The sequence below is a fragment of the Theropithecus gelada genome, chromosome X (genome assembly GCF_003255815.1).
Source record: "Theropithecus gelada isolate Dixy chromosome X, Tgel_1.0, whole genome shotgun sequence".
In the NCBI taxonomy this organism is placed as follows: Eukaryota; Metazoa; Chordata; class Mammalia; order Primates; family Cercopithecidae; genus Theropithecus; species Theropithecus gelada.
The window spans coordinates 106,049,978-106,072,469 of record NC_037689.1 but is presented as its reverse complement, the minus strand read 5'-3'; the positions used below and the strand labels follow the sequence as shown (position 1 = coordinate 106,072,469).

At 39.7% G+C, this 22,492-nt stretch overlaps 1 protein-coding gene across 2 annotated transcripts in view; it reads right to left on the bottom strand.

The window, feature by feature from the left end:
* VSIG1 (V-set and immunoglobulin domain containing 1) overlaps positions 1-22,492 on the bottom strand; it is a 35,559-nt gene that overhangs the window by 9,214 nt on the left and 3,853 nt on the right. Inside the window, exons 2-4 of one of the 2 annotated variants that reach the window (XM_025372604.1) lie at positions 12,046-12,209; positions 8,693-8,800; positions 3,112-3,310 (exon numbers count right to left, since the gene is read on the bottom strand). In XM_025372604.1, the coding sequence (XP_025228389.1) occupies positions 3,112-3,310; positions 8,693-8,800; positions 12,046-12,209 (471 nt within the window). The remainder of the gene's footprint in view (positions 1-3,111; positions 3,311-8,692; positions 8,801-12,045; positions 12,210-22,492) is intronic. The other variant, XM_025372605.1, reaches the window with a different exon arrangement.

The following is a 22,492-nucleotide window of genomic DNA, read 5'->3' as shown; positions in this document are numbered from 1 at the left end:
AAAAAAAAAAAAAAAAAAAAAAAAAAAAAAAAAAAGAAAGTGCTTCAGTAGGTTCTTAAACCTTCCTTAAATCAATCATTTTCTTTTTATGTGCCAAATTGCAGAAGGTAGATGATGCTCATTCCAAATGCACACAAAATAATTATTCAAACTTGATCTGGGTATTTTTCAGAGATTAATTTTCCAAGGTTGTCATACCTAATGGAAAGCTCTCAAATGAATGGCTGTCCAAACCACCTGGTCCTTTGCCCATTGCTGTTTCCTTCACCTAAATTGTGCCTTGCCATCTCAGCCCCTCTTCTTCGTCACACACTCTTGCACACCCTTCAACATTCAGCACAAAAGTCACTTTCCTCAATAAGCCTTCTCCAATTCCTGATACAGCTTTTTGCCCTTTCCCGTGTCCTCATAGCTCTCGTCTCATACCTCCACTGACAGCTTTTATGTTATGCATCTGTCTCCTTCACTAGACTGAATTTTGGAGGGCTAAGACCCTATCTTTTACATCTCCCCATGTCCATTGCTTAGCACAGTGACTGGCACGTGTGCTCAGGGTTTGTTAAATGAACTCATGAACGAGTAAATGCATGGGATTGATGCTCACTGCTGGCTAAGAAAACATCTGAAAGATACATTGCTACGAGAGTCATCTTTAAGGAAATATCAACACCTCTCCCCACAATTAGCCTCTCTCTCTTTCCCACCTGTCCCCACCTTGCCTCACCTTTCAGTCAGGGCAAGCAAAATAGGCAGTCGTATACGACGAGATTTGAGAACTGCAAATAGTCACTGCAATTTTTAGAGAAAATTAGCAGCCTCAAATTTTCCAAAAAGGCCAAATTTGGAGGAGGCCTTTGTTCTTTGCCCAATTAATAAAAACAATATTATTTAGAGTTCCCAAACAAACAAGGAAATCCACAGACCCTTCTGCCTTTTACCTTGTCTGGATCCTGGCTGCTTAAGGAAAAGTCATGACACAGAGCTACCTGACCCAAAGACTCATGGGAAAAAACACCTCTGAGAGGAGGTGACCCTCAACTTCTTATGGAAATTGATTTGGGATCCTCTGAGCTTTAAATTTAAGGATATTAACCTTCTTGTCTAACTTTATCTCAGGGCTATTTCCAAGCTCTGAGATGAAGGGGCTTGGCTTCTTTAGATTGTTTCTGATCAGAACATCCCAGAACCAGGAAGCAACAGAAAACCATTAGCAGATTAATCCCTCCAGTTTTTTAACAATTAAAAACTCTTTGATCTCCAGTATTTCATTTTATAGGTAAAACAACAAAACTGTTCATAACAAATCTATAAAGAAGACAGGGCAGAAATTATAACCCCATCTCACAATGGTCAGAGAAAGGTGGACTGACTTGTATTAGGTCACTGAGGACAGAGTAAGATCTAAAACTCAGGTCTTCTGAGTGTCAGTTTGATGCTTTGGCATTTATAGCACACCACTTAGTTCCCATGTATATAACTAGTTGATATGGTTTGGATCTGTGTCCTCACCCAAATCTCACGTCAAATTGTAATCCCTAATGTTGGAGGTAGGGCTTGGTGGGAGGTGATTGGATCGTGGGGGCGGATTTCCCCCTCGGTGCTGATCTTGTGATAGTGAGTGCGTGCTCATAAGACCTGGTTGTTTAAAAGTATGTGGCATCTTCCCCTCCCCTTCCTCCTGCTCCAGCCATGTGAGACGTCTTGCTTCCCCTTTGCCTTCTGCCATGATTTTAAGTTTTCTGAGGCTTCCCCAGAAGCTGCTATGCTTCCTGTACAGCTTGCAGAACCATGAGCCAATTACACCTCTTTTCTTCATAAATCACCCAGTCTCAGGTACTTCTTTACAGCAATGCAAGAATAGACTAATACACTAGTCTTCCAAACTGGAACAGAAACTCTCCCAGGAAAGTGCTTGAGTAATACTTCTCTTGTCTGTTCCTGTACCCCAATTCCTGGCACAGAACTCAGTAAGATAAAAACATGATTGATTAAGCTAACCCACTCTTAAAAAAATAGCTCTTAGGTACCTTTCCCTCTTTCCCAGGTGGGTAGATGCAGTGGCAAACCTCACAGTAAATGTCAGCTGGTTCCTTTGTGGCATTACCTGAGTGGCAAGTCAGGACAACTGTAAACAGTTCTCTTAGGTATGCACCTTGCTACCAATTGCTGCTTTTCCAAGCTACTCAATTATTAAGTCACTGATTTGATGTAGTTCCTCCTTTCTTGTGATGTGTGCACACAGCTAGAGAGGAGCAATGACTAGATCAGCTCCATTTGGGGCTACCTAGAAGTGTGAAAATGCTCACCTCAACTGGTCTGTCTGTAAGAGTTGAGGATCGGCAGTCCTTTCATCCCTTGCTTCGATACTTCCCAATCCCAGTCTACTGATGGGAGCTTAGCCCACATTGTCCTTTCAGACAGAGATTGGAAGGACTTCTAGAAATGACCAAAATTGGGAGCTTCCCAAGGGCAAAAACAACACCTCCATCACTGTGACTCAATAAATACTGAACAAATGAGATTCCAAATTCATTTTAAGAGCAGATATGGCTTGCCCAATATCATATAATGAATATTTGTATGTAAATATTTTTACTGTCAACACTAGATTAATGTGCAGTCCTTTTTCCAAATAGCATTAGCATTTTTAAAAAGGGACTCTCCTGTCTTTATTTAAAAGAATAATTTAATGGTGGGAATTATGTCGCGCTTAAAAGGAATAATAAGTTGACAGTAGTCTTCCCCAGGTAGGTCTGGCTGTAAATGGAGGTTTCCTCTAGAAGAGTTGCTAGTGATCATTTTGTTGGACAGTGAATTGTCTCATCTGTTCTCATTCCTTCCCTCAGAGATAGGGATCACTGGAGGTTGGGTCATCTACTGCTGTCATTTTGGCAGCCCTTTTGCACAATTGTTTCTGCATGTTTTATGAGTGATTTCTCAGTGTTACTGTATTGGTTGGGCTAGTGGCTTGTCTCTATTTCCCTGATAATGAAAATATTAGGTAGTATATTTACCTACAGAGACTTAATTGGCATCATAACTCACTGTCCTGGCTCATTCAGTGTCCTAACTTGTTCCAAGAAAAGAAAAGGCAGAAAAAAGTGCTCATACCTAACACACTGACGTTGAGGACGCCTTGGTTTTGGCCGAGAAAGTCTGGGGGGTTGTTAACATCACAGATGTAAATTCCACTGTCCGCTGGCTGCATATGCGAGATAGTGATAGATGCATTACCTGGATCGTTGGACCCTGTAATTCGATCTTTAAATTGTCCGATGGCTACAGCTTGTCCACCTTGATAAAAGTAAATCTAGACAGAAAAATAACAGAAATGAGAAGTGGGGAGTGTCCAGGACTAGGATAAGCTACCTGAAAGTTTCTTCTAAACACATTACCTTTGATAAAGAAACAGCATCTTCCCCCTACCAGGAACAGGTCCCTGTGGCCAAGGTTTCTCAACTCAGTGGGGCACTTTAGTTTGCTCACAGCTGTGCATTTGGCCCTCAGAGCAGCTCTGTGATGTCATCAGGGATTAGTATGCCTGTCTTACAGAGGAGGAGGCAGCTGGAGCTGACAGGATTCAACACCTAAGCTTGGGCTATGAGATCGAGATGCTCACTTAATGAATCCACCTGAGAGAAACTCATTATGTAGAACATAAATGTCTGATGGGAAACCAAAACTATCATTTTTTTAACCATTTTGTAAACTCCTTAAAATTTGAATTTACCTTACCCAGTGAGACTATCTGGTTTCCTTAAATGTTCAAATGTTCATGCTCCTTTTAGACACATCTACTCTTTTGGATAGATAAATTTGGGTTTGTTTTGTTTATTAGAAGCAAAGCAGAAAAGCATCTTAGAAATCATCTGCTCCCATCCCTTTATAGTGGTGTTGTGAAGATGAAACTAAGAAATCTAGTAAAGGACCTTGGAAGTGCTCAGCCAGTGATAGCTACCATCTTTCTCTCCATGTGGCAGAAGGCAGAACTGGAATTCTGTCATTTAAACAAATAAGGCATCTCAGACTCAGAGAGACTAAATGACCCATCTAAAGCCACAAGGGCTCATTTATTATTATTACAACTTATTAAACTTAAGATCTGGATTCTAGTTACATCTCTATTAAAGAGCATAGATACTTAGATCATAATGGCAACTGTGGGAGCAGCATGATGTGGTGGAAAGGGTCCTGGTCTAGGGGTCAGGTGACCTGAGTTAGTCACAGCTCTGCCTCTCACTGTGACATAGTTAGGGGAGGTGGCCTCTAGTCATGCCTCCGTGGCAACCTGTTTTTAGATAAGAAACAAAGTTATTTAATCTCTCCAACCTCTACTTCCCACATCTGAATGAGAAAAGAGAGTAATGTTTTATGTATGATATGTATTTACCAAGTATAGGCAGTTAAGTTGATTTTAGTTAGTATATAAATGAAAACTTACAAATTTGAATGTGTATTAGAAAGATAAATATCTAGCACATTAAATCTAAGACTTCCTGAATATTGTTGCATAGGGTAGATTAAGGTAGATTTTTAAAAGATTTTAAGAAAACAAGTCAATACGGAGAATAACATTAAATAATAAATAGTGCTGGTGATACATAAATATGACAAAAATCATGTAGATGGTACATGAATGACTGAAGCTTGGTAATCACCGGATTAGGTAATTCCTGAGGTCCCTTCATAATACACACCTTCTATGTTCATATTTTGTTAGTTTCATGTAAATGTATGTTATTCAAGTGATTGTTATTGTTCAATAAATTGTATTGTCTTAGTCTGGTGAGACTAATATTTTCATAAAATCTACTGGAAGGCCTTACAATTGATTTAATTCACTTCCCTCACTTTACAGAAGAAACCAAAGCCCAGAAAGGTTAAAAAATAAAAGACACAAAATTGACAATTGAGACAGATCTGGGATCCAATTTTCCCAATTCCTTGTACTGTGAGCTTTACCTTAATAGGCCAATAAAAGAGGGAAAGCAATTAGAAAACTAAAAGATATTGTCTAGATGAATTCAAATGTATTCTCCTTTAAGCAGAAAGTCAATATATTTCGAAACTAAGGCAGAAAGCTGGATTTTGAGGGAAAAATCCCAGGAAAAGAGTACATTTAAAGAGAAAACTATTTGTTTCTCTCCCATTTTTTCTAACATCAACATGCTTTCTTGCCTGCATTATAAATGCAGCCATTTATAATTCATTCATTCACACGTACTGAAATCACAAACTCTTGCCCCAGAATGGTCTTGTTTGACTTCCAAACGAGAAAGCCAGCATTAACTCAAGGTATTCAAGTGGAACAGGAGGAGGTTCAACACATCAGAGGATTACTTTCATTTGAGTTGACACCCATGCTATCAGGCTTTCACTTTCATTAGGCAGCATGGGGCTTATTTACTTTCTAATTGGCAATTTGAGGTCTTGTTGTTTCTTACCTGGAGTTCAGCCTGCTGTCCATCAAGAGTGCCCTTTACAGCCTCAACATCTGGCCACTTCCCCTCCTCCTAAGGAGACTGTGGACAGTGTAAAACATCAGCCCTGTTTTATACTGATGCTTGATGACATCACAATGAGATAGAACATCAGTCCTGCCTGAGGCCCACAGCAAGTCCCAGAGGATCCAGGTGAAAAGGACCTTATTTCTGTAGAGATCACGAGGCCAAAATAGTGTGTTTTAGGCCAGAATTAGGATATGAAAAGAAGTAAAAGTGTTCACTGTATCCATGTGTCCATGCCCACTGTAAAAGTCCCACAGTTGGGCATGAGTCAAGGTGAAATGAGTATGAAAGCAATGAGGCCCTGAAACCTTACCTATGAAAAAGACCTTGACTACCTTTTATATGCTAGCTCCTCATGCTGTAGTCTAATACATTTCGCCCTCTCACAATTGACACTAAAAGGTATTAGAGACAGAAATAAGGGTAGTGAGGGCTAACAGTGGAGACCTAAAAGAGCCAAGGCTTTGGCTTCACAGTTCTCTGTGAGAACTAAAGTACCTGGGGGTAGACAGCAGCAGCCAGACACATGGAGGGGCTTTCTGTTAGGGGGAAGTCCACACAGTCACACTGTCCTTGTAAAGAAAAAAGAAAGAAGTGTTTTCCTGAAACTGCTTATCTAATCATATAGGAAGGACTACAACTTGATTCCATTTTCCATAAAAGAATAACTCTTTTAAAAATCAAAGCTGAACAGTGGCCAAAGCCCGGCCCATGATCCTGTGTGGCTTGTATACCTTTCAAAGAAAGAATATTATCAATTTGGACATCAAAGCAATGAAGGTCCAGAAAAAGCCCTGGATCTTCAACGGGCCACATCTTTGGGTGGGGGTGAGAAGGAGGTGATTTTTTAAGGAAATCCATCCCAGTGTTCCCTTAAAGGGTGCTTGTTAATTTTTTACCCACTTGCACTTTGTGCTTGGGTTCATGGTAGACTGCCCTGCTTTCTCCCAAGGTCCTCTCTGCCTGCCCCCTGGGTGATGCTAGAGGCTGATGGGTGGAGTCATAATTGCACAGTAATTATAAGACCCTTGTGAGATAGTTTGATTTGTGGTTTCTAAGGTTAAGGGGCCTTCAGGAGCCTGATGGATATTGGAAATATGGGAAATGGCTGGAAGGGGCTGGTAAGTAGTGGTAAGATCATAACAGATATGGGGACTGCAAGGAACTGAAAAGTCAACGTAAACAAGGCATTCAAACTGTTGAAACAAACAAACAAAGTACTGGGCAGGCTGACTGAAATACATCCACTGGCCAAATCTGACCCAGAGGCCTGCGGTTAGTGAACTCGAATTCATCCTTTTCTAATACAAAAAAGGACACCGAGGCCTCAATAGAGGGAGCAATTTTCCCAAGGTCACACAATTTACAGTCAGACCTGGAATTCAGACCACCTGATTCCCACTGAATATATTAAGACGGCACTCATAGTCCTTCTTAAGGTGAGAAAGATGATTCCTGGGCAACCTTCCCTCTTCGGGGCCATTCCATTCCCCGCTCCAGCCCAAACTTTCTCCTGCCAATTGCTGCTATTTATTGGCATGGTGCTTCCCATGCTGAGTATGTTCACCACATGATGCCCTCAACATTTGCCAGCTGCAATTGTAGGCCCCTCAGTTCTTTGCAGAGCAACCTTTCCCTTCCTACTGTGCCAAGTTCCTAGTCACACAAGGCCGTGCAGCTGGGAACCAGATTTGTCCTAAAAGACTTTTTCCTCAGCTTAGTGACACTGCTCTCTAACTAGAAGCATGGAGCATAAACGAGAAGGGTTGAAAGAATTCAGTTTGCTTTCTGTTTCAGTCTGAGTTGGAGTTAGCTTCCAGAGCTGCTTTTGCAGATTCCTTCTGCGAATGTGGAGGACATGGACGTCCACAGCAAACCACACATTCTTTCCTTTCCAGCTTCTTGCTTTCTTGTACTGCTGATAGAGGGGCCAGCCATGGGGTAGGGAAGGGGTGTGCAGGTATAAGGTGGCAATGGTCACAAGCTCAGAATTGTATTCGGACTGTATTGGGGGCAGGGATGGCATGTGGAAGAAATAGGATACCAAAGAAAGACTCTCTTGCTTCCGAACCAACTCTCTTACCAACCTGCCATTTGCCTGGGTATCTACCATTTGAGTTGCTCCTTTTGGAAGAAGGCATGGAAGGTCCCTGATTCAATGCATTCTTTAGAAGAGAACAAAATAAGCTATCACTAGTCCCTAACACCTTACCATGAGATTAATTTATCAGATTTAGCAAAAAGTGAATGGGACATAATACATAAATTTGATGGTGGGGCAAGGAAGAACTTGCAGTATTTCTCAGTAGGGGTGACACTGGCATTTTGGGCAGACAATTCTTTGTTGTGTGGCTCTGTCGTATGTATTTCAGGTTGTAAAATCTGAGAAGCCAGAGAACATAAGAACACTAGGTCCTGGGAAAGAAGTTGTCCAAGTTGTTTATGAGACTGGCAAAGGGTATTTTTCACTGTGAACATTCTTGAAGAATAAGTATTGTCTGAGAGATTCATGCTAAGTAGAGTCAATGCATGCTCTGTTCATGGACAGGTAAGGTCTCTGTATGCAGTGTTAGCATTAACAGGCTGGATGGAAGATGAGGCCATCTGCATGACCAGAAAGGCAACAGACCACCCCAAATTTCCATGTTAGCCTGCCCATACCTGGCCTAGAGTTTTCAGCTGAGATTCCCTGCTGAGGGATTGACTATCTAAAGCTGTTCTTATTTTCTGAGAGGAATGTTTCTCTGAGAGAAGGACCATGTTAATGAATATCCTGGCCTTCTTAGTGGGAAGACCTGTGGGATACTTCAGTCTCTATTTGCCACAGGGGATAGTCAGTAAGAAATAACATCAGCCCCTGGGTATTGAGGAATACCAGGCCTCAGAGTCAATTGCTAATCTAACACAATGATTTCAGGAGAGGGAAGATGGGACTACGGAAAGAGCTGGCCACTGCCCTGATCAGGGCAGTAATAGGGTCCTAAGCCTTTAGGAAGAGGCAGAAGAACTCCAGACATGGATGCGAGAAGATAAACTCAAGACTGTCCCAGTTTTGTCAGGGGTTTGTGCTGATCTTGATTGTTACCAAAGTCAGACCCTCCCATCCCATTCCTAAAGCTGGTGTCAGTGCCCTGGAGTCTCCAAACAATGAAGAAGTCCAGTAGTACACCAATAAGTGTTCTTACCTGAGAGGTCCAGCTACATCTTCCCCGAGCGTCTCTTGCATGTGTCATTTTTAGACACTGACTGACTGCCTTTTCCTCCATACCCTCAGTACTGAGGCACGAGCTGTGCTGTGTTTGAGCAGAAATGGGTGGATCTGAGAGCTGAATGCTATACAGTATACTGCCACATCAACCCAGGAGTTGAACTGAATCTCTCAGTGTGACCACTGATGTCTGGCAACATCTTAGTCCCATAAATCACAGAATTGTCTAATAGTGCAGCAGTCTTTTTATCCTCCCATAAATGTTCCACCAGCAATCCCTAGATTAACATACAACATGCTCCACAGAATTGTGAATGTTTTCAAAGAGGAAACAGTCTTGAAATGGAGACCAAATCCCATTTTGAAAAATACCACCTCAACACAGGATGTCTGCAACCTCTTGGTTGAACAGGCTGTCAGTTCAGGGATAAGAAGCAGGCAGAGAAAGGGCCTGGGCCCTCCCTTTAGCCACAGTGACCTGGTAAACAGTGGAACTCGAAGCTGATCTTGGGCTAGGATGGCCCTGAAGAGCTCTTTCCCTGTTCAAGTGTATCTTCTTGAGCTAGGCTCCCTAGTGCCCATGACTCAGTCCCTCCAGATCACCAGGGGTATGGAGGGAACAGGGATTTTGCAAAATCGCCGTTTTGTAAGTGATGATGCCAATTTTAAAAGCTCGCATTCACTGAATGCTTACTGGGTAGAAGGCTTCCTAGTGCTTCACAAGCATCATCTCATTTAATCTTCATATTAAACCTATGAGATAGGTAAGTAGCCCCATTTTAAAGATTGGGAACTGAACAACTGAAAGGTCAAACGATGTGTCTACCAGTCGTTTGATCACCCAGTCAATAAATAAATGGCGGAGCAAGAACAACTGACATTCATCAGGAGGTTTCCACTAGGACTTCAAAACTACTCATCTGGTAAAGCAGTGAGAAGCCCATGCCAGCAGGATGTGGGGAGACGGGAAGGACTCCAGTTCTCTAGAAGTAGAGAGCTAAATATGGTTGTAATGGGGATCTGGCTAGCATTAGCTAAAGCAAGACAGGAAAATAGAAGGAAGATAAAATTTGCCTTTGGGGGATGGTTTTTATTGCTCCCAAGCTGTGGGAGCAATAAAAACACAAAAGCTTGTCTTCTATGCGGCTAAGGCCCAGGTGTAACACAGGTATCATGCAGCTTTACGATCAGAGAGCAGGTTTTGCCTGATCCAGCAGCTCAGTGCAGATGTCCTCCTTTAATGTGGACATTGCAAAAGAGTATATATCTTAAATTACTTGCCCCACCTGTAACTGACATTTTGGAGAATGAAGCAAATGGCAAGTAAATAAGCTACTCAATAAATATTTATTTGTGAACAGATTTTTTTTAAGTGCTTCAAGAGATGTTCTGGGCTCAGGCCACACTCAATTCAATCACCATATCTTCTTCCCTTGCATTTCCTGGTATAGAAAAAGCTCATTGCTGGTCACAAGATCCTTCGGCTCTGCAGCTCCCTCCCAGTTCCTCACTAGACACACAGTTCAACCAAGAAGTGGCCTTGTAAATCCCAATGTCAGAGGAGGCATAAATAAAAATCTGTGGTTTTTGAACTGAGACTGGCCTTGCCCAGCCTTCAGGCAGTTTAGAACATCTTGATTTGAGTATCAAGCAGAAAATATTTAAAAATACATTGGCGAGGTCTCTCTAAATCCAGCCCCACCTGGCAAAATGAGAAAGATTTCAAGCCTACAGATAAAGAATGTGTTGAAAAGACTATTCCGGAAATTGAACTTTAAAAAGGAAGAAAGGTCATGTGATTATTGTCATCTACAATCTAACAGAGCATCCTGCAAAAGAAGGCAATAATTTCTTAGTTGACTCCTACATACAAGGCTTTGGGTCTGGACATTTTGGGTGATGCAAACTGGTAGAAGCACTGGTGGTGGTGGTGCTGCTGTGGATGATGATAATCATAATAGTGTTTACAAAGGAAAAAACTTATAGGGCTTTATATTTTTCACATGCATTATGCCAGTTGATTTCCCATGGGTATTGCTGATCTACCATATTTTAAAGAGAGGTACAGAGTGATTCAGATACTTGTCCAAGGTAACCAGTATTGAGCAAAATTGTTTAACTTGGACTAGAGAGTGGCATTGATGGAATCTCCCCCTGTATGGCGTTTCCTGCTAAACAAATGCTCAGGATTTGTAAACAGAGGACTCAGCACCTCCGAAGGACTAGTGATGGCTGAAGTGACACTGGCCAACATGTGGCTCCTCTAAACTAATGCCTTCCTTCTTCTCCACCCCTGTCCCTAGGCCTCCCCCAGCCTCCTCAACTTGCTTTCCCTCTATCTTTCTACTAATCAAAACCTTTCCTTTCCTTCAAGGCCCAATTCAGCTGCATCCAACTACTCCAAACCACACTGACTTGTCTCTTCTCTAAACTCTGCTTTGGGTCATGCAAACTTTTGAGAACCTGAAGAAAGCTACAGACCTTTTCCATTAAGAGATATGTGTAGGCATGCATGGCATATGTGCCCACATAAACATGTGCGTGAGCACACAGGCACACACACGCATGTGTGCACGCATGCGCGCGTGTGCGCGCGCACACACACACACACCTTTGAGTATACAATTTGAATCCTTGGGCTAAAGAAGGAATTTCCCTCAAGGCCTGATGAAGGAAACCTGGGAATAGGCAGCTTGCATGTGAAATCATTCTCTTCCCCTGACTTTCAACCCACCCTTTTCTGGCAACCTCTTCCCCCAGACCCTATGCCTACCCACTCCATCCCCTGTCCTCTATCCTTACGCTGTTCTTGATGAACTACACAGGGTTCATCACTACTATGGCCCTTCTTCACCCATCTGGGGAGTCTCGTTCTGTCAGGCCTCAGTCTAGCACAGTGAGCTAGTTCACTTGACAGTCAGATCCTAGATATTAAATTTGGCAGAGATCTGTAGATCAATCAGGACTTGGATTTGAACTAATTTCTTCTGGAAATAATAGGGAGATAAAGGCGGAGGGGGAGCCCTTTCAGAATTACTGTTCATTTCACCTATGAGAAGAACCATTTCTGTCTTTAAAATACATGATCCACTTGATGTGGACCTACACAGACCTGAGATAATGGGTTATAACTAAATATGAAAAGAGGACAAGAGTTAAGTCACTTAGATGATGATCTTCTCTATACAGCTGTCTTCAAACTTTTGTATCTGAGATTCCTGCCACTACTGTCACTGGCATGCCATTCTTTCACATTTCACGTTTTTTCTACCCCAACAGTTTTCAGTCAGAACTACAAAAGGGGAAGAGTTTAGGAAAATGTGTCCTTACAGAAACTGGCTCCATCTCCTTCTTATGGAAGAAAGACCACTGGATGGAAAGCTGGTCTCGGGAGGCCACAGTGGTGGTATAGATGCAGACGAGAGTGACATTAGATCCAACAGTCACGTTCACGAAACTGTCTGGGATGGTCACTTGCACCACACTAACCTGACCTGAAAAGATAATCATAAAAAAATAGTACATACTCACATTCTGATAACACTGTTTCATCACAGAACACTTACAAAGACATCTTATTTGAAGAATCCAAGGTGAGGGGGAGAAGGCAGAATAAATCATACAAGAAAGCTGAACTTTCTTGGGTCTCACTGGGGTAGGGGGAGGGGAGTTTCTAACAAATTATCATATGAAGATACTCAAATTCTAGATGATGGTGAGGTAATAACACCGAACTGAGAATTTCTTCTGTATTAAGGGCAGCCTTACACAGGTTCTTAAAGTCTTGTCCAGGGACCCAAAACTGTCTGGGAGTATAGAGAACAACTGACCCAGTTTTCCCAGTACCAAGGGAATTCCTTGAATGTGGGACTTATAGTTTTAAAATCGGGTAAATCTCAGGCAAAACATGTCAGTTTCTTTTTTGGGTCCTCAATAATTTTTAATTGAAATTTTTATTTATATATTTGTAGATTCACGTGCAGTTCTAGGAAATAAGACAGATCTTATGTTTACTTTACCCAGTTCCCAGCAATGGTAACATTTTGTAAGATGATGGTATACTATCACAACCAGGATACTGACATTGATAAAACCTATCAACCTTATTCATATTTCTCCAGTTTTATATGTACTGCTGTGTGTGTGCACATGCACATTTAATTCTATATTTTACCATGTGTAGATTTGTGTATTCACCACCACAGTCAAGACACTGAACAGTTCCATCACCACAAAGACCTCTCATGTTGACATTTTTGTAATCACACTCACCTCCATCCTGCACCTCATTCCTGTCCTAACCATGAACAACCACTAATCTTTCATTTCTAAAATTCTGTCATTTCATAAATGTTATATACAAGGAATCATGGTAACATTTTGGAATTGATGACTGTTTTTACTCAGCATAATTATCTAAAATTTCACCCAAGTTGTTGTGTGTATCACTAGTTTGTGTTTTTTATTGATTTGTAGTACCTGATGGCATATATGCAATACAGTTTGTTTAACCATTCATCCATTTAAGGACATCTGGGCTGTTTCCAGTTTTTGGGTATTGGATAAAATTCCAGTGAACACTCAGGTACAGATTTCACATGAACATAAATTTTTCTTTCCCTGGCACAAATGTCCAAGAGTGCAATTGCTAGATCATATGTCAGTTGCACATTTAATTTTATTAAAAAAAACCAGCCAGGCTGTTTTCCATAATGACTGTACCTTTATACAAAAAAAAAAAAAAAAAAAAGGATTCAGTTGTCCTGCATTCTTACCAGCATTTGGTGTTGTCACAGTTTTCTACTTTAGCTATTCTGGCAGGTATGAAGTAATATAATCATTGTGGTTTTAATTTGCATTTCTCAAATAGATAATGATGCTAATTATCTTTTAATGGGATTATTTGCCATTTGTACATCTTCAGCAAAATATTTGTTTATATCCTTTGATCATTTTCTAATTGGATTGTTTAGTTTTTTAATTATTGAGTTTTGAGAATTCTCTATATAATCTAGATGCAAGTCTTTTGGGGATAGAGAGTTTTATTTCTTCATTTCCAATTTGTAGGCCTTTTATTTATTTTTGTTGCCTAATTGCAGTGGCTACAACTTCCAGTACTATGTCGAATAAGAGAGATGAGAGTGGACATTCTTGCATTGTTTCCAATCATAGGGCAAAAGCGTTCAGTCTTTCACCATTAAGTATAATGTTGACTGCAGGTTACTTGTAGGTGTTTTTATCAAGTTGAGGCAATTCTCCTCTGTAGGGGGTTAAATTGTGTCCCCCAAACAGGTAAGTTCAATTTCTAACCTCCAGTATCTGTGAATGTGACCTTATTTAGCAATAGGGTTTTTGCAGATGTAATTAAGGATCTTGAGATGAGATCATCATTGATTTAGAGCGGACCCTAAATTCAACGACTGTTGTCCTTATAAGAAAATGGAGAGGGAGTCTTAACACAGAGACACACAAAGGGAAAGGCTCAGTGAAGACAGAAGCAGAGATTAGAATGATGCATCTACAAGCCAAAGAATACCGAGAATTGCCAGCAGCCATCTAGGCAAGACTTATGGCACAGATTCTCCTTCAGAGACCTCAGAAGAAACCAACAGTTTGATTTAAAACATTTGGCCTCCAGAACTGTGAGAGAATTCATTTCTCTTGCCTTAAGCCACCCCGTTTGTGGCAATTTGTTACAGCAGCTCTGGGAAACAAATACACCCCCTATTCCTAACTTGCTGAGTTTTAATGATGAATGGGTATTGGATTTTGTCAAATGCTTTATCTGCATCAGTTGATATGATCATTTTTTTTTCTTTAGCCTGTTGATATGGTGGATTACACTGAATGCTTTTTGAATGTTGAGCCAGCCTTACAAACCTGAAATAAATCCCATTTGGTCATAGTGTATAATTCTTTTCATACATTGTTGGATTCAATTTGCTAGTGTTTTGCTAAGGATTTTTGTGTCAAGGTTCATGAGAGAGATATCGGCCTGTAGTTTTCCATTTTTGTACTATTTTTGTCTGGTTTTGGTATCAGGATAATACTGGCCTCATAAAATGAGCTGGAAGTGTTTCCTCCTCTTCTATGTTTTGGAAGAGAATGTGTAAAACTGATCTTAATTATTCTTTAAGTGTTTGCTAGAATTGTTTGCTGAAGCTATCTAGGCCTGGAGATTTCTTTTGTAGGAGCTTTCAAAATTATGAATTCAATTTCTTTAATGGTTATAGAGCTATTCAGATTATCTATTTCATATTGGGTGAGTTCTAGTAGTTTGCTGTTTTGGAGAAATTGGCCAACTTTTTCTAAGTTGTCAAATAAATGAATGTATAGTTGTTCATAATATTCTCTCATTATATTTTTAATGACTGCAGGATCTATAGTGTTATTCCATATTTCATTTCTGATATTAGTGATTTGGATCTTAACTCTTTTTATTGGTCTTGCTAGAAGTTTGTCAGTTTTATTGATTTTTTTTCAAAAAAAGCAAATTTTTGTGTAATTTATTTTTCCCTATAGTTTTTCTATTTCAAGTTCATTGATTTCAGCTCTTTATTATTCCCTTCCTTCTGCTTGCTTTAGGTTTGTTTGTTTATTTATTTATTTATTTATTTATTTATTTATTTTTGAGACGGAGTATTGCTCTGTCGCCCAGGCTGGAGTGCAGTGGCAGAATCTTGGCTCACTGCAAGTTCCCCCCCCAGGTTCACACCATTCTCCTGCCTCAGCCTCCGAAGTAGCTGGGACTACAGGCGCCGCCGCCACGCCCGGCTAATTTTTTGTATTTTTAGTAGAGACGGGGTTTCACCATGTCAGCCAGGATGGTCTCTATCTCCTGACCTCGTGATCCGCTCGCCTCGCCCGCTCGGCCTCCCAAAGTGCTGGGATTACAGGCGTGAGCCATCACGCCTGGCCCTATTTTGGTCTTCTTTTCTAGATCCTTGATGTAGAAATTTAGATTACTGACTTAAGACCTTTCTTTATTTCCAATGTAAACATTTAGTGTTATAAATTTCTCTCTCAGAATTGCTTTAGCTACGTGGTACATATTTCAATATGTTGTGTTTTCATTTGCATTCAGTTCTATGTATTTTTTAAAAATTCCTTTTGAGATTTCCTCTGATCCATGGATTACTTAGAAGAGTGTTGTTTAATTTCCATGTGTTTAGATACTTTTCTGCTACTGATTTCTAGTTTCATTGAATTGTGGTCAGAGAATATACTCTGCATGATTTCAATTATTTTAAATTTGTTTAGGTTTGTTTTATGGCCAAGCACACGATCTATCTTGGTGAATTTTCTATAGGTGCCAAAAAAAAGTGTGTTCTGCTGTTGTTGGGTGGAGTGTTCTATACAAATAGATATAATTTAAAACCACTGTGGATAAACCAATATAAAATCATAAAAATATTCAATAAATATTCAATATTAGATAAAAATATTCAATTAGATCAATTAGTTGTCTTTTTCAGATCTTCCCTATACTTACTGATGTTCTGTCTAGTAGATTTATCAGTTTCTGAGAGGGAGTATTGAAGTTCCCAACTATAATTGTGAATTTGTCTCTTTCTTCTTTTAGCTTGATCAGTTTTTGTTCATGAATTTTGAGACTTAGTTGTTTGGTGTGTACCCATTAAAGATCATTATATCCTCCTGCTGGGTTGATCCTTTTATCATTAGGTAATGTCTCTCTTTGTCTCTTTTAACTTTCTTTGCTCTGAAGACTACTTTATCAGATATTAATGAAGCTTCTCCAGATTTTTGAAAAATTAATACTTACGTGGTATGCCTTTTTCTATATTTTTACTTGCAATCTTCCTATGTCATCAAATTTAATGTGAGTTTCTTGTGAGTAGCATATAGAATAGTTCCCACTTATTCCAGGGAGATACATTCCAAGATCCCCAGTGGATGCCTGAAACCATGGATAGCACAAAACCCTGTGTATACTATGTTTTTTTTCCTATACACACAAACCTATGATAAAGTTTAATTTATAAATTAGGCACAGTAAGAGATTAACAATGATAACTACTAATAAATAGAACAATTATACCAATGTACTGGAGTAAAAATTATGTGATTGTGTTCACACAGTCATACTCTTTCTCACAAAATATCTTATTGTACTGTACCATGGGTAACTGAAACCTCAGAAAGTAAAACCACAGATAAAAGGGGACAACTGTAATTGTATTAACATTAAATATAATTGTTTAATGTAATTATTGATATATTAATTCTTGTTTGCTATTTTATTATTTGTTTGGTTCCTTCAGTTATTATTCTTCTGTTTCCCTTTTCTTGCTTTTCTGACAGTTACTTGAGCATTTTTTATGATTCCATCTTGACTTATTTGTAGTGTTTTAAAATATGTATCTTTGTAGAATTTTCCTAGTGGTTTCTCTGGGTATTTAACATTCATATGTGAGTCATAACAGTCTACTTATATCAATATTTTACCACTTTGATTGAAGTGTATAAACCTCACTTCCATTTAGGTTCCTTTACCTTCCCCACTTTTAAATATCATTGTCTAGAGTGTAAAATGGTGTTATAGTTTCAATTATCAAATATGATTTATAGAACTCATGAGTTAAAAGATAGTCTACTTTATGTACTTACGTTTCTGCTCTTTCTGTTGTCCTTTCATCCTTCCTGATTGCTCTTTATCATTTACTTTCTGCTTGAAGAAATCCCTTTAGCTATTTTTTTAACAGTATATCTGCTAGCAACAAATCTTTTTGTTTTCCTTCAACTGAGAATTTAATTATTTCCCCTTAATTCCTGAAGGGTAGTTTCACCAGATATGGATTCTATTTTCTGTCATCTCTGCTCTTCTATTGAGTCCATCAGCAAGTTTTTCATTTTTGTTATTTTATTTTACCGTTCTATAATTTATATTTTTGGGGGGGAGGGGACAAACAAGCCAGTTTTATTCAAAAATAAGTCCAAGGGGGGGAAAAAAGAAAATTGAGAATGAACCTGTAGATTATAAGGGTCTTTAGAAAAATAGTAGACAATCACAGAGTATGTATTTTTTTAAATTCTTGTTTTTAACTTAATTTTTATTTTTAATTAATAAATAATTATTGCATGTATTTATGGGGTACAATGTGATATTTTAATATATGTATACACTGTGCAATGATTACATCAAACTAACATATTCATCACCTCACATATTCATCTTTTTTTTGTTTTTTCTTTTGTTTTGTTTTCAGACAGGGTCTCACCCTGTCACCCAGGTTGGAGTGCAGTAGTGTGATCTCGGCTCACTGCAACCTCTGCCTCCCAGGCTTAAGCAATTCTCCCACCTCAGCATCCCGAGTAGCTAGGACCACAGGCGCGTTCCACCAGGCCTGGCTAATTTGTGTGTGTGTGTGTGTGTGTGTGCGCGCGTATATTTTTGGTAGAAATGGAGTTTCACCATGTGGCCCAGGCTGTTCTCGAACTCTTGAGCTCAAGTGATCCGCCTGCCTCGGCCTCCCAAAGTGGCAGGATTACAGGCATGAGCCACCATATCTGGCCTACTTATCTTTTTATTTTTATTTTTATTTTTTTCATAGCAAGAACATTTAAAATCTATTCTTTTTTTGAATAGGTTTTTGGGGAACAGGTGGTGTTTGGTCACGTGGATAAGTTTATTAGCGGTGATTTCCGAGATTTCGGTGCCCCCATTACCCAAACAGTGTACACTGTACCCAATGTGTAGACTAAAATCTTATGCTTTTAGCAGTTTTGAAATGCACAATACATTATTATCAACTATGGTGATCTTGCTGCACAATAGGTCTTAAGAACTTACTCCTCTTGTCTAGCTGGAACTTAGTACCCTTTGGTCAACTTCTCCCCATTTCCCACTCCTTCCAAGCCACAGTCCCTGGTAACCATTCTACTCTAATTCTCAGTTCAACTCTTTTAGATCTCACATATAAGTGAGATTATGTGGTGTTTGTCTTTCTGTGTCTGCCTTCCTTCACTTAGCATAATGTCCCCCAGGTTCATTCATGCTGTAGCAAATGACAGGATTTCCTTCTTTCTTATATTTTTATAACTTCTTTTTCTTTTCTGCAAGTTTCCTTTTTTTTTTTTTTTACTTATTATAAGATAATGTTAATTGATTGTTGAAGCATTTTTATAATGGCTACTTTAAAATCCTTGTCAGATAATTCCAACATCCGATTCATCTTAATGTTGGCAGTAGTTGCCTTTTCTCAGTTGAGTTGTGATTTACTTGATTCTTGGTATGACAGATGATTTCTGATTGAACATTTTGCCTATTATGTTAGGAAACTCCTATTTACATTTTTTATTTTTGCAGTCAGTCACATTATTTATGCTTCACATGCAGGTGTTGGCTTACTTTTGTGGTCTGCTGTTCTAACAGCAGTTTAATTTTCAGTATTGTTTTGCTCTTGTTTATCGGGTATCACTGATGCTGACATTTGTCCCAGATCATATCGCCTGAAGGAGCAGAAAGGATTCCCTAGGTCAGGCTTCCAGGTGTCTCTCAGTGAGGGTAGGTGTGGTGGGACACTTCTACTGGTGCCCTGCACTGTTGGTGTCTCTATGGGTAGGGGAGAACAGTCATACACCCACTGAGACAGAGCCTTCCCAGACTGCGCCGCTTGCCACCACTTTATGCCTCGTGTCTGTTCTACCTTCTCACCTCGATATCTCTAGGTGAAAGTGGGGCATCTCAGGCCCAGGGAGAAGGTGAATACTTCTTTCGTCCACTATTGTTGGTGGGGTTTTTGAAGATCCCTCCTTACCTGTGGTGTTGGGCCCACCTGATGTTGTCAGAGGGACTCTAAGGGAGGAGTAAGCTTACCTGGGCTGCCCTCTGTTGTTCAGTTGGGTATCAGGAATGGCCAGGACTAGGTTTTTTTTCTTCTGTTGGGTGGGAAACAGGATACCCTTGCTCTTTGTTTTTCCCTGGGTCTCAAACCAGTTTGCCTTCTTCTTACAACCTTTCAGAGTTCTCCCCTGGTTGTCTCTTGCATTATTTCCAGGGTTTATACTTGTGCTTAGCAGGGAGGAACAATGAAAAACAGGTCTGTACCACATGTCCAGACCAGAAATCTCCCTCAGTTTTTAAGAGTGTAAAATTGTCCTGAGACCACAAATTCTGAGAACTGTTGGCCTTACAGAAAGGTGAAGTAATTAAGCTTCCCATAGGATTTGGAGGACCACCGAAGGGCTCCCTACCCACATCCAGCCTGCCACTACACTAAAATTCTCGGTTCTATATGAGCACTTTCCAAAGGCCTATTTTAGGTGATGGCACTTTGGGGAGCACTATACAGTGACTGGCTCATCTTATTAACTGGTTACTATCCACTGCAATGTCGAAGACTATAAAAGTTCTCCAGGATGGGACATAGGATTGGCAGGCAAGCACTGGAAGAGAAAGTCAAGTTCAAGAGACGATCTCTATGCTGCCCCAGCTGCCTGCAGGGTCACAGAGGGTGGTGGAGGATTGAGGGTGAAGGGATGAGGATACAGAAATTATGAGAGATTCAGAGGAAATTTCATAAAGGGACTAATTCCTGTCCATCTTCCCAATTTTGCGTACCCAAAGACTTATTTATTTCATATTTTTCTTACTTAAAGACAGCAGTCAGACAAAAAGAACTTAAAGGACTGATAAACACTTTTAAAAAGTAAAAGAAAAAAAATCGTTGTACTGATTACTCTTGGTTTCATGGATTCAATATCTGTGTTCTCTGTCACAGCCAGGCCACCTGATCCAGCTGCTTTCCTGCCAGAAGCTGGCTGTTTACATGGCAACCAATGCACTGATAAATTAAGTAAAGTGCCTGAATGCAGACACGAATGCAGCACTTTTTAACTCCATAGTTTCCCACTTCCTAATATTTTCCTCCCCATGCTTTCCTGGTTTCCATAATGCCTCCTCCAAAAAAGAAATTGGCTTTCAGAAAGCAGCTAATCTTTCCAACAAAAACTTCATTGGAGAAAGATGGTTCCATCCCACTCTCAAAGAATCCATTTCATTTATCCTGGAAGTTAGCTACATCTCTGGCTGTGCTTAAATGATGACTTCCAAATGTCTTTAAAGTGTCCAAAATAAAAATGATAAAACTGGGGATTTGGTAGCCCTTAAAGTTCCCAGACTTATTCCCTAAAAACAGAGATTTTAGAGATATTATTTGGCCATAAATTCTGTTCTCTAGTTTGGGACCCAGTATCTGTTACGAGATTGGCTAAGGGTGAGAGTTTGTGAACAGATAAGGCAAAACAATAAACAAACCCCCACAAACCGCCTTTGAAGACCACTCTTGGAAAAAGTACTTTATGGTAGAGTACACACAGTACTCACACAAGTCAAGCCATGGAAGAGGCTGTGGAGCCTAGCAACAAATATCAGTTGAGCACCCATTTTGTGCCACAAACAGTGCTAAACACTGGGGAAACAATAATGAACACGACAGACACAATCTCTGCCATCCCTCAGTGCAGCAGGAAGCCATTTACAGCACAGATGAGAATAGAGGTGAATGAAAATCAAGGATTTGGGAAATATAAATCTGACTCGAACATTTCCAACATTTTAAATATAGAAGATATATAAACGTGTATCTAATCAGAAATCTGCAAAAGTTTAATAATATCACCTTAGAATTAGGATGGTAATTTCAAATTTTAAAGTGAGATAGTATTTTTTGAGGTATTACACATTGTCATGTAAATAAGTAACAATTGGCAAAGCAAAACCTCCAGACTGTTTTATCGCCCAGATTCCCAATTCTTAGCACATAACCAATTAAATTCTGAAGAAAAGATGGTTTTCAGACATTGTCCAACCATGATATAGTGATGATATGCTTCAGAGCTAAAAGTTATATATTTCCAGATGAACCTTTTTAAAATGTCACATCATTCAGTTAGTGCACATTACCTAAAACCTCTGAGCTCACCCTTACAGCACTGTCCAACAGAACTTTCTGTGATGATGGAAATGTTCGATCTCTGCACCATCCAATTCAGTAGCCCAAACAGAATTATTGAACACCTGAAATGTGACTAGTGAAACTGAGGAACTGACTTTATAATTTTCATTAATCTGAAGTGATTTAAATTTCGATAGCCACATGTAGACAATGGACAGTGCAAATTTAGTCCTAAAGTGGAGGTGATTCTCTGAGTGTCAGGGAAAGAATTTCCCTTCCTTTGGATTAAGTCAGTCTAAGTTGAGAAATTATTTAAAAATTGAATAAGTCAGAAAAATCACTATATCAACAGGACTATGAATAAACAGCAAAGTAAAGATTAGTATCTGATTTCAACAAAACCCATGAATGCAATGTCCCTCTCTGACATGACCAAATTTAAAAATAAAACAAAAATGCATATGTGGTTGAAATATGTGTAATCTCTTTTAAAAGCCAGTGCTTATTACTGAAGAAAAATAATCCAAGATATACACACTTAATCAACATTTAAAAAATATTTTTAGGCTGGGCCTGGTGGCTCATGCCTGTAATCCCAACACTTTGGGAGGCCAAGGCGGTGGATCACCTGAGGTCGGGAGTTTGAGACCATCCTGACCAACGTGGAGAAACCCTGTCTCTACTAAAAATACAAAATTAGCCGGAGATGGTGGTGCAAGCCTGTAATCCCAGCTACTCAAGAGGCTGAGGCAGGAGAATCGCTTGAACCCAGAAGGTGGAGGTTGCAGTGCGCCGAGATCACACCATTGCACTCTAGCCTGGGCAACAAGAGCTTAACTTCGTCTCAAAAGAATATATAT